At 42.8% G+C, this 15,022-nt stretch overlaps 2 protein-coding genes across 5 annotated transcripts in view; one reads left to right on the top strand and one right to left on the bottom strand.

Moving 5' to 3' along the window:
- Positions 1-4,193, top strand: part of cenpp (centromere protein P) — a 72,869-nt gene extending 68,676 nt beyond the window's left edge. For all 4 annotated transcript variants that reach the window (XM_069516774.1, XM_020096645.2, XM_069516754.1 and 1 more), the window contains exons 7-9: positions 176-255; positions 351-442; positions 713-4,193. In XM_069516774.1, coding sequence (XP_069372875.1) covers positions 176-255; positions 351-442; positions 713-843 — 303 coding nt within the window. In that variant the 3' untranslated portion in view covers positions 844-4,193. The remainder of the gene's footprint in view (positions 1-175; positions 256-350; positions 443-712) is intronic.
- Positions 1,025-14,522, bottom strand: ippk (inositol 1,3,4,5,6-pentakisphosphate 2-kinase). Its single transcript, XM_069516745.1, has 14 exons — positions 14,289-14,522; positions 12,850-12,909; positions 11,679-11,774; positions 10,272-10,338; positions 10,050-10,168; positions 9,284-9,373; positions 9,132-9,190; positions 8,681-8,753; positions 8,046-8,198; positions 7,478-7,598; positions 6,988-7,123; positions 6,802-6,904; positions 6,290-6,384; positions 1,025-6,053 (listed from the first exon to the last, which is right to left on the bottom strand). The coding sequence occupies exons 1-14, from the start codon at positions 14,367-14,369 to the stop codon at positions 5,801-5,803; spliced, it is 1,506 nt and encodes a 501-aa protein (XP_069372846.1). The 5' UTR covers positions 14,370-14,522; the 3' UTR covers positions 1,025-5,800.
- Between the last annotated feature and the right edge of the window lie 500 nt (positions 14,523-15,022).

The raw sequence follows: 15,022 nt of genomic DNA, 5'->3' as shown, positions 1-15,022 counted from the left end.
TCACAAACTGGTCATTTGGTTCAGACTAAAACAAAAAGTTTACCTTTCTTCTTTAACTTTTCATAGATTATAACTTGACTGAGTTACTTTAGTATATTTAACATGTCGACAGAAAGTCAGTGACGATGTTCAAACTTATTATAATGTGATTAAAACTCTTTTAAACTCTCGACAGGAGAAGTACCCGTCCGTCGTCTCTCTCCCTGGAGGCTGCAGGTCAGAGGTCATGACCTTGAATCACCCCGAGCTTCCTGGGTAAATAACCATCTCTTTAAACATCATGTAAATTCTTCGTATTTCATACACGTGACCCGTGTGCAGTTAAATCGAGTCTGTGTTTATATTCGTAGCTGCGTCCTGTCCATTCATTGGTCGGTGGAAGTTTCCAGAGAAGGTGGAGTCACTCCAAATATCTATCTGTTGCCAAAGATCCCAGAGAGAGGTGAGATGCTCCATTTCAAATCACAACCTGTTTTTTAGGTTTTGGATTATTGATTAAATAAAATAAATGTTTAGTAAAAGTAAAAATATCAAATCTTATAATTTAATCATCAACTCATCGTCAAAGAAGCTGCTGATTCGTTTTCTGATGAAACTTCTGACATCAAATTACTGATTGTTACAAGTTATTTGAAATAAAAAAGTCTTCTGGTCACGTCCAAATGTAATTATCTGATCCAGGATCTGATATTCTGTTTTTCTGTCTCTGCAGCGCTGCAGTTGTTTCCCTCTCAGGCTGTAGGTGGCGCTGCAGAGGCCTTCCAGAGCATGCTGAGGATTCTGGGACCTGAAGCTGCGGTGGAGTCTGTGATCAGGGCGGTCAGCCTCACACAGGACACGTAACTCACATTAGTGGCAGCAGTTAAAACAGAAAACTGTTTATTGACCATTGTTGTTACGTCCCAGACGTTCACAAAAAGATCTGCAGCAAATAATGACTTTAGTTTTAACGTTTGAGGGTTTTCGTTTTCATTTGACACTCACAGATCAGTAAACACACAGATCAGAAAACACACAGCGCCGGTTTAGTCTCTTAGAAATCTTTATTCAATAGAAAGAGCTCGGCGGTCACGGCTGTAACAGCAGAGCTCATTGGTCAAAATCTACAAAAATAAATAATTTAAATACAAAATGCCAAACAGCAGAGTCGCCTTTGTATTTTCAAATAGTTCTCTTCTCTCAGTTATTTACACACACGCCGTTAATCAGGAGTCTGTAGGTATCACAGTGCTGCGATGTTTCCACACCTCGACGCTCAGGCAGCAGCTGGAGGCAGAGACGACCGACCAATCAGAGCCCAGGTCACCTGACGGAGCTGCGTCTCTGTGAGGTCAGAGGTCTGGACACTTTGTTTTCTCTAGAAACTTAGTTTTATCTTTGCATTAAATCCCCGACGATGTTTTAAAATACCCAGAAAGTTGTTTAAGGTTCATTTACGGTTTCATTCTGCTGCCGTTGAAATACTGTCAGGAGTTTAGTTTCTTCCTCGGAAACAGCAGTTGACAAAAAGAACGTAACGTAAGATCCACAAAAGCTTTGTCTCGAGGTTTTTAGTTTGGTTTAGTTTGTTATTTTAGATCTTTTAAATCAACACATGAAAACTCTTCGGAGGCAGAAGAACGTCAAAGTTAGATATTTACATTTCAACAGATAAAGTCTGTGATTTAACCTTAATTTGTGATTTTGTCAAATGCTGTTTTGAGGATCCAGAATGAAACACGAAGTTCAGCAGGTATATTTGTTTCCATTACTTGAACTCATAATAACCTTCTTGTGTATTGGTCTGGATTTGGAAATAAATCTTAAAAATCTTTTCTTTATCACAAAGTAGACCAAACATTTCTTTTTCCCTCTGAAATACTTTCAGAATGGTTGGAACTCAAATAACCATAACTGTTTGTTTTAAAGCTCGTCAGAGATTTATCTTTAAGAAAATGTGTTTTTTTTTATGTGGAAGTTACTGAAAGAGATGAAAACACACAGGGAATCTTTTAAAGCTGCAACTATTTTGAAATATGTCATAAGATGATTCCCAAGTTTCCACTCCTTGTGTCTAAAGACACAATATAAGTCATTTTTATTTGATGCCACATTGACATGCAAACATTTCAGGGAGTTTGTATTTGAAATGTTTTATTATTTTTAACCAGCACCTGCAAAGTTTTTTGAGCGTTTGACCTAAAACTTTGCTTTCGATAAATAAAATGCACTTGTGAACATAGAGGCCTCGTGTTGTTAAAGATAAATAAACTTCAATGTTGTCATATTATAAACGTATACTATATTTAACCCTCTGCAGTGAATCCTGTTGTAAACATTAGAATTCGTCCCACAACTTTAACTCTGTGACATTTTTGATCAAGTTTCAAAATAAGTCAAAGCAAACTCATGTCTCCGTCAAACAGCTGCAGCCTAAACGTGTCCAGACCTCGGCTGCCTCGTCGCTCTGCCCGACGCGTCTTCATTTCAACAGTTACAACAATCAGTGGTTGGTTCAGTTCACTGTCGTTCACTCTCCAGCCTTCTAACCTCAGGCAGACGCTGAAATGCGGCCGCTGGGATTTCAGTCAAAAAAGATGGAGCTGAATCTAAAATCTGCTGATGTAGTGTTTGGGCCGAGCAGAGCCGCTGACAACACGTCTCACGCTGGGAGCAAAGTGGAGCGTGAGGGAGTTTCTGTCGTCTGAGGCTTCAGTCTTGTAGTGTGATTTGTTTTCAGACGTGTGGCTGATGGAGGCGACGGAGGCTGGAGAGTGGACACTGTGAACAGAGGAACTCAAGTCAAGTGTTACCAGTTTATCTGAAGCCTCCTCGAGCGCTGCTGGTTTCAGAGGACGACGAGAACACAAAGTTTCTACCTGACAACGAGAAGACTTGCGATAATCTGGACTAGAAAAGTCCCCCCCCTCCCCAAAAAAAGACAACCCCCGTCAACAATCGTCAAACAGCTGTAACCTAGTGACAAGTCTCAACTCCAGGTGACGTCACTGTCCTCGGAAACCTCCCAGCGTCCCTGAACTCATCCTTGAGCTTCGGATCGTCAGGAATTCGAGGTACTGAGATTTCGAGGCTGCGTCCACAACCGCTGGTGTCAGACGACCTCTGACCTCAGCTGTGAACGCAGCCTGTAACAAAGTGAGTGTTTCAAAATACACACTCAACGCACTCACACACACGCGCGCACACACAACTCTTGTCCTCCAGTCCTACCAGAACATTTAGGCACATTGACAAAATGGACACACAACAAGCCACTTATGGCACAACAACCAGCAGAGCAGCAGCATGACCATCGGCCCGCCTGCACTCTTTCCCAGCAGCCTCTGCTCTCGTTACAGTTTCACCCGCTCTACTTGAAAACCCTCTGTAGAGTCACGTCAGTGAAAAGGAGACGGTCACAGTCACTGAGGGTGACGACAGGCGATGACTCAGCTTCTTCCCCTGTTTCATCACTTTGTCTCATTAAGGGCTGAAACTAACAGTTATTATCAATTAATCTGATTATTTTCTTGATTCATTAAAATTGTTTAGTTTGAGAAATATTTAAAAAAAGACATTCCCAATATCTCAGGGTTTGCTTGAACCCTCGAAGCAACACTATGCAACTTTTACTGAACAACAGCGCCCCCTGCAGCCACACATGGATTCATGTAACACTGATTTTCTGACTGTGTCGTCCCACACACTAAACTGAGCTGGGGACATTACCCATGATCCCCGGCTTACTGGGCCAGGAAAGCTGTAGTTGGAACAAATCCACCAAACTCTGTTTAAAATTCTTCATATTTTAAAAGTTTCCTGTTGAATATCGGAGCTAAACTCTGGTGTTTAACTCTTTTTAACAGTTCAGCTTCACTCTTCAACTTGCTGGACCTGATTCTGACAGTTGAAGCTGTGACTCACTGACGATCGTTCCCGCTCACCGAAGTTACATAGAGCGGATGTTCAGGGTGGGGAGTGGCAATGACGGAGGAAACATTCTCCACATTCAGTCAGTGGAAAACCAAACTGGTTTTAATCGAGCCGAGGTCAAAAAGTTGCATCGCGTTGCTTTAACAAGATTAATTTACTGTCAAATGTGACGCGACGAAGCAAAGTCGTGAGTTAGTTTGAGTTGATGTGAGCAGTTGGACTGAAAAACTCCAACGTGGAATAAAAATTAAAGAATTAATGGAATTAAAAAAAAAAAAAAAGCATATCAACTGCTTCTTCCAGCTGCTGAGACTGTTTGGCAGTCAGATCCACCATGTTTCCTCTGTAACCATGGTAACTCGTCCTTCTGTTAACATGCTTCGGCAAACAACCTGGACCCACACTCCGGTCCACCCACCTACATTCAGGAAATGACATCATCAGTGCTCGTCAACCTCACAGCATGACGAACACAGCGGGGGGTTAAAGAACAGGTTCCTTATACTCAGGCGTCCATGTGGAAGTGAAATCACTGTTTCCTCTGCTGTAACTTTTCATGTCAGTTCAGAGATCTGATCTTGATGTGTGAAAAAATCCACAGACTGTTGAGGCTTCAGCAGTTTGTGTTAAATCAAATATACAGATATTTTTCAAAGTCTCTCCCTGTTTAGTTCTAAGTTCTCTCTCCGTGTTACAACCGCTCCACAGCAGTTCACTAAGGGAAGACCTCCTGAACACGAAGGTGGAAAATGAACTAAAAAGACTCTGGAAGGTGTCAGAACGTTTGATAACTGTTCTCACACTCTGTCGTTTGATTTTAGAACCAAAGTTCAGAATGAGATACTGAACCAAACGTTTCCATTGACGACTTTGGCTGCGGCAACTAACTGGGTCTAATTCCTCCGACCATAGTTCCAAAAGACTTAACACTTCTCGTAACAACATAAACGCTCTCTGCCCCGCTGGCTCTCTCTCTCTCTCTGGCTCTCTCTCTCTCTCGCTCTCTCACTTCTTTGGTGTACCATAAAAACATTCATAAACGTCCTCTGCAGGCAGAATTAAGCACAACATGGGTAGGTACTACCCCCACTGTGCATGTTGCTGCAACAAGTTCACCTGCCCTCATCATACGTGTTCACAGGGTGACCCCCCCCCCCCCCAGCCCTCCCCTCCACAGCAACCGCATAGATTAACATTCTGTGGGAAACGCTTCAGATCTGCTCTGTCCCAGCTCGGTGTGAAAAGACTGACTTCAGAAAATACCAACTTTATTTGTGAAACTTAAATGAGCTACAGCCTCATTTATGAAACATTTGTTTCTGCAGTACGACTGTGGATTCTGCCCCTCATCACGTATGTACATTGAAAGTGCAGTGGGAGAAGATCTCTTAACTACAAGTTGAAATAATTACAGCAAGAAAACCAGCTGCTATTTAAATATGGACGCCTGATTATTGTTGTGAGAACGACTTCATTGTGAACCTGTTCTTTAATCCCAAAGAACCGTGCTTGTTACGAGGTTTCCAATCGATATGAGTTGTGACAGAACAGAGCGGTGATGTTGGGATTCACCTCTGCACAGGAGTCAAATGTCAAATTGCCACAACATCACAAAATCTCTGGAAACAAAAATAATCTGCTTGTTTTATCTGCAACTTCTTCTGGGTTTTGTGTTGCTGAGCAGCAGCAGGAACCAGAGGGTGATACCTGCCAACATGAGCTGAGTGAGGAGGAGAAGGAGGAGAACATGCTGCAGCGAATAAACAGCTCTGCTCTTTAATTCTTCTCCACCTCTGGAATCAACATGGCGTCTCTCTTCGAGGCATCAGTGTGGCGTCAGATTTTTTTCCTGCCTGTAGTGTTGCCTGCTCTTGCTCTTTGTGGGCTTTCACACCGGGTGGAAGAGCAGTGTGCAGTCCTCTCTCTCTGCTGCCGTGAAGATGCCTGGCAGCGGCGGCAGAGAGGACTTCGGCAGAGCACCACCAGTCCTCAAGTAGCAGGAGACGATCTTCTGGTCCAGACGCAGCTGGCGAGGGATGGCGTCGAACGGCTTTGGATCCAGATCCAGAATGGAGACGGAGTAGGAGATGGCAGGAGGTTTGGTTGAGAGGAAGTCTCTGAACCACCTCTGACTGGACAGACTGGGAGACGAGGAGGAGGAGGGTTAGTGAACAGGAGGAAGACCGCTAACGTCTGGCTCCACCTGGTGGATATAATCAGGTACTACAAACGGAATCATAAACCTTATCACCTCTGGACAAAAGCAGTTTCAAGATCTCAACTCTGTTCTCTGAAATTCAAATCAAAAAATGTCCCCATTTTCCAAACACGACCATCAAGACAGTTAATGACACTATTCCGAGAAAAGCAGACTCACCCTTCGTCATTGTCCTCCTCTTCCTCAGCGCTCGGCACCAAGACCACCATGATGGAGCAGTCCTTGGCTGTCATGGCAATGCGGTACTGATGAACCTGGAGTCAGAACATACAGCAGGGTTGTAATCTTTTTAGTTTGGGTCTGTTCAGGTGTTAAAACAAACTGACTAAATTAAAAGAGCTACAGTGAAAACTATGTAGAAAGCATGAAGTTTAAATACATAGAAATAAGGACATTTATATTTGCTACATGTATGAATGTGAGGAATCAAACGCTTCACGTGGATTGTGATTCGTCTGAAGTCTGTTTCCGCTGCACTGCTTCATTTTGCTTCTATCAACTTTTCCACCTCAGCCAAATGAAACATTTTTAGGCATTAAGATTGAAAATGAGCAGGAATGTATGGAAACAGCAGCATTGAAATCCTCCGACACACAGTCAGCTGACACTGTCACAGTTTCCTGTGTGACTCAGCCACTGGAATAAAGGGGAACACTTGAAACCAGTCTGACCTTGGCTATGGCGTACTGCACAGAGCCGTCGTCCTCAGCCTGACATTTCTGCAGCTTTTCCAGGAAGGCCTCGTTGTACGGCCCGTCGACCTGAAGACGAGTTCTGACACAGACAGACAGGAAGTGACGTCAGAGATCGGTGACATCAATCAACATCGTTCTCCTCTGGGCCTTGTTGAGTCTTACCTCTCTTTGGGGAAGTCCTGCAGATGTTGCTCCACTCTGCAATACAGTGGATAAAGACCCTCGATGTCCAACGTGTCCAACATCTGAGTCTGAAGGATCCTGAACAAAACACTGTTGCTAGGTAACCCCTGAGAGCCTACACACACACACACATACACAAATTCAGCAAACCAAGAAAATAGCAAACATATTCACAATCATCAAATAGTTCTTTTAAAAATAGTTGTATGTATATTTTCTTATCTATTAATCTTTGCAGCATCAACTTTTGGTTCAAGAATGTGTTTGCTTGTTTTTTTTTCAAATTGCAGCCGAGGTTGAGTTCTAACCATAGACTGTATTTAAAGGTTCTAACGTACGACAAATTAAAGAAAACTGACTCAACATTCAAAATAAAAATATGAAATAACTAATAATTGACCAGCTCAGTTCACTCACTGTGACCTGGACACACACAAAGCAATCAGATGGTAGAGAAGCAGGTTCTGACCGTGACGAATCCGCTCCTTATTGAAAACACTGCCTTCACAGAAGCTCCGCCCCTCACCACATCTGTCCGCCACCACCCCTCCGTGCCCTCCTCCACCACTCAGCAGGGCGTTCACCAGGACCTGCACAGAGAGGGAGAGAGAGAGAGAGGTTTTTCTGACGCTTGTTCCCAGTGTGTGTCTGATTTTAACTTCCAAAGGATAAAGATTTACTTTTCAAAAGAGATCTGAAAAATTGTATTCCAGTAGAATTCTGTTAAACGAGCAGGTAAAATATTTCCATTTAAATAAACTTCAATTCAGTGTTTTTAATTAATATTCAAGCAGATAAATATTTAACTTCAAACCAACATTGTGACGCCTGCAGGGACTTTTTTGAAATGTCATATCTGACAATAAATTCTATTTTCCCCTGAAGCTGCAACGTGAGCAGGATTTGATCAGTAGGCGACTCCTGGTGCTGGTTTCTGCACCGTACACTTTATTTCTCACCAGCTCAAACACCAAACAAGATTGTGTAGTAGTGTGTGCATGTCAGTGTGCGCATGTCAGTGTGCTGTGTGGATGTACCTGGATGAAGTCGTTGAGAACAGCCTTGCCGGTCACATGACTGTTGATTCTGTTGTTTCCGTACATGAAGTACGGTCGGAGATGATGCAGCAGAGAGTTCAGGTCCAATGAGTCGTCGCTTCTTTCTTTACTACTATAAATACACTGACCGCCCTGAAAACACACACAGACAGGTCTTCTTACTGTGGCTGCTCAGTGTCACTCACTTTGAAACAATCATCCCAAACTGAAGAGGATCGAATGTTGGGCTTGAAGTATTTGTGGATTTTGTTAGTTTCGAAACATTCTGTTCACACCTTCAGCAACTTGAGATGTGAGTGTGGGTTCGTTCGAGACCAGGCAGTTGTTTAAATTCTCTTCATACATGTCAACAATCCACTTGAGCAAAAAACCACATGGCCAAAAAAAAAGAATTCTTTAAGTATGAACAGAAGGAATTCAGAACGAGAGCAGTGTTTCTGTTATAATGGTCATGTGATTATCTTATTTTAAGACTTTAGAACTTGTGAACATCTCCTTTACACCAGTAGATGTATTGATGGATTGGTTGTGCTGCTAATGGAGCTGGATGTTGTGCAACAGACACACAAAAGGTTTCACATGACACAGAGTAGGTGACCGTGGCTGTGTCTCACCTTGAAGATTTTGAAGTTGTTCTGAGGTTCTTCTATGAGGTGACTGATGGCAAACTGCATTCTCTGTCTGTTCCTGCTCAACAACAGAAACCAGAGGACATTGTGTTCAGCTGCAGAACACCAAGATTTTTATCAGGAGCTAATTCTGCACTGCGGAGTTAGAGGTAGAAAATCATTTTGGAGGCTGCAGTGTTCGTGTGCTGGACTGAATTACACAGAAAAGTGTTTCTCATGTCGTCTAACAACTACAGCATGTGTTTACATCACCTGCAGTCAGTGACCAGACCAACACTAACAAACATGAAGAAAACACGAAACAGTTGAAACAATCAGGAACTGTTTCCGTTTCCACATAAACTTTCCCATTGGTGTTGTAAAAACTCGTGATTGTTCCTGTGACTTTTAAATGAAGCAGTGTTGATGGTAACAATAGTCTCTGTGGTAATCTCACCCTGAGAACAGGTCTAGAGGACAGTACAGACTGCGTTTCTTCCACGTCCCATTGGCCACCTGAAAGAGAGATGTGGGGGGGGGGGTGTCATATCTAGTCGGACAATATTTGTGTGTTTTACTGTGGGCGTGATGCACAGTGGTTGTCGTTACCTTGTAGTGTTGGTGCATGCAGAAGCGACACACTTTAGTCTTGATGTCTTTGCTGACGTGTTTTGAGGACGGCAGGAAGCCACATTTAGGCTGAAGACAGAACAACGTGTACACACAAAGCAACACTCATGTGATTTGTTTTCGCTCACGCTTTCTGGTCAACAGTGACAACATTCACAGGCAAATACTGTGTACGTGTGTGTGTGTGTGTGTACGTGTGTGTGTGTGTGTCAGGGTTATCATAGTTAACGAAAACTAAGACTAAAACTAAAACTAGCAATGAAAAAATAATTTAGTTAACTGAAATAAAAATAAAAACGACAATTACAAAAAAAACGAAAACTAAATAAAAACTATAATGAACAATGCAAAACTAACTAACACTAAACTGAACTGCAGATAAATTCAGCTTCGTTTTCTCCCTCGATTACTTCCTGTCCTGCAGGTGATGGTTAAAGAATGAAATTAAAGGACTTGATAAACCATATTTGGTGTCACAGATTGTTTCATCCGTTTTTAGCTTCTACAAGTCAAGGCTTTCTCTTAATACCTGGAAAAACTAAGACTAAAACTAAATAAAAACTAAACTGAAACTAGTCGATTCCTCAAAATAAAAACTAAACTGAAACTACAACATCACTTGTTGAACTAACTAAACTGAAATAAAAAAGCAAACTGAAAAACTAAATTAAAATAAAAACTAATGAAAATTTCAAAACTATAATAACCTTGGTGTGTGTGTGTACACGTGTGTGTTTGTGTGTACCTTGATCTCAATACAGAGGGGGGGAGTGTGTGTTGGCTGGTGGAGAGTTGGAAACGTCAGGTTGGGCAGACACAGAGCACAACCGCTGTAGATGTCCATCACCTTATCACAGCGCCACACTGACTCACACACACACACAAACACACACACACACACACACACGTCATTTGACAGGTTTAAAAACCAGGTGCTTCTCACAGAAAAGATTAAAACCAATCTTACCTGGTCTTTGATGCTGAACTCTGATTGACAGCTGTCGTACAAACTCCAGCGGCAGTTTGACCACTTCCTGTAAAGAAATGAGGTCAGAACATCTGCCTTTGTTTCTGTTATCTACTGCATGTAAAACACTGATGTGTGATAGTGTCTCAGCAGCAGTTCATTGTTGGCTCAGGAAGCCGCGGTCACTGAGCCAACAGCTTCCATAAAACCTCTGATGCAATATAATAACAATCACATTAATCATTCATCATCAGACACTGACTCAGAATCATTTAATTACCGTCACATGTCCACACACGACACATTAAGAACCTCGGTGTGACAGAATAATAAATTCCGCCCTTAACGCCAACGTCCAGTTTAGAAATGAAACTAAATTTAGGCACCATCTGACTCGGAGGATGATGCTCATGTGCTCTAACTCCCCAGACCTCGACACTAACTCACTGTTTTTTGGGAACTTTGTGGCGCAAGAAATCTTGTTCATCACCGAGCTCTGAACAGATTGTTTATTCCGACTGGATAACACACACTCAAGATTTTACAAAACAGCCCCTAGAATTGAAAATATCCACACGGTCAGTAATGTTACTCGTTACTGTCTGAAAACACACTTTGTAGTGGATATGGACAAAGTGGCAGAACAAGAATTTGTGTCCACTTTCTTTGACGTAGACTTTTTGTGCAGGGTTGATTCATCTTTCTGGAACTACCTCCACATGAAGTCTCTTTTTTTACCTTTGTTCATTATGTTTGAAGTGAAAAACTCCACTCGGACAAAGACGTAAGAGGAGCGCACCCTGGTTATAAAGTAGTAGCTCTGCACAGAGCATCTCTACAGCCTCTATCGGTGTGATGAAACTTATTGATTTATGGAGAAGTGACGTAGATTAACAGACATAGAAGAGTCGTGACACATCAAGGAGCAGTTTGTGTGTGAGTTTATATAAACAGCGGAGGGTGTGGTTGCTATGATCTGTATCAAACTGTTGCAGTATTACAGAATGATGCCAAACTTAGAATTTGTCTCCGTGTGTGTTTTAGTCTTTCATCTGGCAGCTGCGTGTGTTTGTCCATTACTTGTCTTGTTTGTTTCAGTTTTAAAGAGGAACTCCACCTCACAGGACCCGAGGAGTGAAACAGCCAAAATGAAAAGCTCAACTCAAGCTATTTATGGTCCCATGAGGAGCCGTGTGAAGTCATTGACGAGAAGGACGAACAGAAAAAAAATCTCATCGTTGTGCTGCATCAACTGATCTTTTCTTTTTTGTCCGCCATGAGTTGGTAACATTATTAACATGGGAGCAAGATGCTAAAGCCATGGAACTCTTTCACTGTTTTTTTAGTTAAAACTTAGACAAAGTGATGAAAGATTTAAAACTTGAATGACAGCAAACAGTGCCTTACCCCGCTGTGGATGAACTTCTCTCCCAGCAGGCTGCTCATGACGTTGGAGCTGAAGTCAACAATGTTCTGAATGTGCCTGAAGGCCTGCTCGGGTGTCTACAGGACAAACACAGACAGGTAAACAGCAAGTCGTAACAGGAGATGGAAGATGTTGACAGAGAAGTGGAGTTATTTTTCCACTCTGAGCTCACAAGGAAGATCACAAAGTCCTCGTGGGGTCAGAGTGGGTCTTGATTGGCAGGCTTGTGTTCATTGACAGGTTTTTTTCCTGGTTGGATGAACAGTCTGACTAATATCAACGACGTCACTGGGATCAGTCACAGTTCTCACACAGGTCTGCTGACAGCTGGGTTTAACACTACTACCTGCATGTGTCTGGGTGTGGTATGGGAACGTCCTGTGCACGCGTGAAGTGTTTAAGGTGAGTTGGGGGTGTGGTTTCGATATAACAGTTTTGATACGACATATGATTCAGACTGGAAACACCACTGTGACAGGCACAAGAACCAGCTTCATGAGAGAGTCTAAGAAGGAGAGGCAGACAAGAATGTTTGAGTCGTCAAATCAAACATAAAGACATTTCCTGAGGCTGCAAGAAGCTTTTCCCTGCAGACAACATGAAGAAGATAAGAGAGAACAGCTGACATTACAACTCATCACGTGAAAGGAAAAGGTCATGAAGAGTTTTTGGAGTGATGAGTAACAATGTGCATCCTTATCTGGAAATTAAATAATCTCTTGATTTTGTTCATATCGCACACATCCCTATTATTGATTATATTTAATACATTTATTAATCATCCACCTGCACAAGCTGCAGACACAAATATGTACCCTTCTGACCCCCAGCTAGAAAACCAGCGTCCAATGTCAAACAACACACTTCCTTCCCTTTTCTCTACCAATACAATCAAAGAGACGCTAGAAGATTTATATTTTTTTAATTACTAATTGTTGGTCTATTGTCTGAGCTGGTTGATGGATCAACTGCCTGGTGGAAATAGGCCCAATTTTTTAATTTGTTGGAGCCAAACTCCACTGGGCAGTGTCTGCGAAAATCAACAAGCACATGTAAAAATCCAAATCATAGGTTGTGCTCATCATCAAAATGTCTTTATGGAGTGGCGATATGGATGAGGCTTTAGCTTTAGACACACAGACTGATATTTACCTGCGGAGGGTTTTCAGAGTCCTCGGCTGGATACTTGAGCAGACGTAGAACTCTGGAAAGCTGCAAGAAGAGAAGAGTAGCCCAGTGAAGAGAAAATACTGATACGGTTTTTCCAGGGCGTTTGGAACAGTAAATCCATTCTGCAAAGTGTGAAGCGAGTCGAGGAAAATCTGACTGAAACCATTGTTGGCCTGCAAACATGAGTGTTCGACAGCAAGTGGTGTGTAACTGTGTAAAGAACATTCAAACACAATTCACTGTATAAACAGTTTAAATCCAAAACCGTGGGTGAGTCTGTCATCACTCAGGTGAGATTAAGAAGATCAACCTGAGACAACGTTGACATGACAGCACGTTACACAAAACAAACAGCTGAGTCCAGTCACACTGGAACTGGGAATGATTTGCATACCTGCTGCACACGAATGTGGAATTCAGTACGAACGTCCGGACCAGTGCGACATTAATATGGCATTTTTTTTAAGGGAGATGCTGAGAACAAATGTGTCTGATACAGATAAATATCTGCCGATGTGTCCATCTTTATAATTCCATTCATCTGTCTGCATTTGTGACCCTCATATCTCGATACTCTTATCTGCTTCACGCTTGTCATGTGTATCGTTAAGGATCCCATGAATTTAGTGCGGTGTCGAGGAGAACTTGTTCAGGTTGTGTCTTCACTGAGCTGTGAGTGAACAGGTGAAGAGCTCTCTGTGCAGCTTCGTGCTTCTTAGTGTGAGTCGGTCTTTTACTTGTTTCTGTTTGAGATAGAAAACCGACACCAGCATCACCACAGACAGAACTGACCCGTCCACCTGTGTGTATCCTGAAGAAGTACGTGTAACTTTCCCAGGGTGAGTAAACAGTGACAACACATGAGCGGAGGATATATTTCCTAATGATTCCAGTGAATCACCGCTCAGGAACTTCTCTCCTGCATGACAACAGACCGGGGACGCCCTGCCCTCGGTTACATGTCATCTCTACTCGTCGGTTGCTCAATAACAACACGTCCAGACCGGTCCCGTGAATCCAGACTCCCCCACGGTCCGTCAAACTGGTTTTCACTTATTTGGATGGGAAGGAGGAGGAGGAGGAGGAGGAGGTGGGGGGGGGGCACTTGCTCTGACACTTGTTGCTCCAGTGGAGGGACGTGGTTCAGTGGATTGGACCGGTGAGGACTCGTAGCTTCTGGTTAGCAGCTCGGCTAAAGCGGTAAACACGGAGCTAAAGGCTCCGAGAGGAGGTGACATCCTGACCGTTGAGGCCCGGGGAGGGAGGGGGGTCTGTCTCTGTCTCTTCCGGGGACCATTTCCGCAGATTGACCGCAAAGTCTCCGCCGGCAGCGGCACCGAGCTGGAGGCCACGAAGCGTTCGCACGGAGGAGCTGGAGGGTGTGGGGGGGGGTTAGCTTCGTGTTAGCTTAGCTTACTCACCTGGATGTGAGACACCACCAGGCTCTTGTTTCCTTCCCCGTGATACTTCCACTCGTTCTCGTCCATCTTGTCCAGCTCCATGGCGGCGACGGGCCCGACGGTAGCACGGCAGGTACAAGTACTTCAACCCGGTACTGGCAGCAGTACTACTGAAGTACTTTAAGTACTGAGGCTCCCTCCGAGTACCACCGCTGCCCGGCCCCGGAACACCACGCGTCCCTTCACAATACTACTTCCGCTTATGGCTTTAGAAAACAAGAGTCCAATCAGGACAAAGTGTGTAAAAAAAAAAAAAAAAAAAAATGTTGAGAGAATAAAGTTTTGATTCTCATCAAGTTACTTAATAAGTACTTTATATAAATAGTTTAAATTATTTTTAAATGATGTGAGGTTCAATTAAATAAGTCGTTCATGTGTTTCTGTTAATTTACTAAAAAAAATGTGTTTTTACGTTAAGTTATTTTGTGTTTTGCAGTTTTTACATTAGCATCATTAGATCAGGAGCAATGATGTGTGGAATCTGCCTCTGTGGAGTCTTTTACCTTCACTTTAGTCTCCATCCTGTTGTTTCTTCACATTAAGAGAGATCCATATACCCCACATCCAATGATCCTGGCTTTTTTATAGAAGGTTGTTGTATTTAGCAAAATACTATATATAAATATATATATATATATATATATATATATATATATACTGTATATACATTGTGATTTGTTGGGCTCTCAGTCCGT

The sequence above is a fragment of the Paralichthys olivaceus genome, chromosome 2 (assembly GCF_024713975.1).
Source record: "Paralichthys olivaceus isolate ysfri-2021 chromosome 2, ASM2471397v2, whole genome shotgun sequence".
Classification (NCBI taxonomy): domain Eukaryota; kingdom Metazoa; phylum Chordata; class Actinopteri; order Pleuronectiformes; family Paralichthyidae; genus Paralichthys; species Paralichthys olivaceus.
Note: the sequence above shows the minus strand (reverse complement) of the source record. Positions and strands in the feature narration are given on the sequence as shown.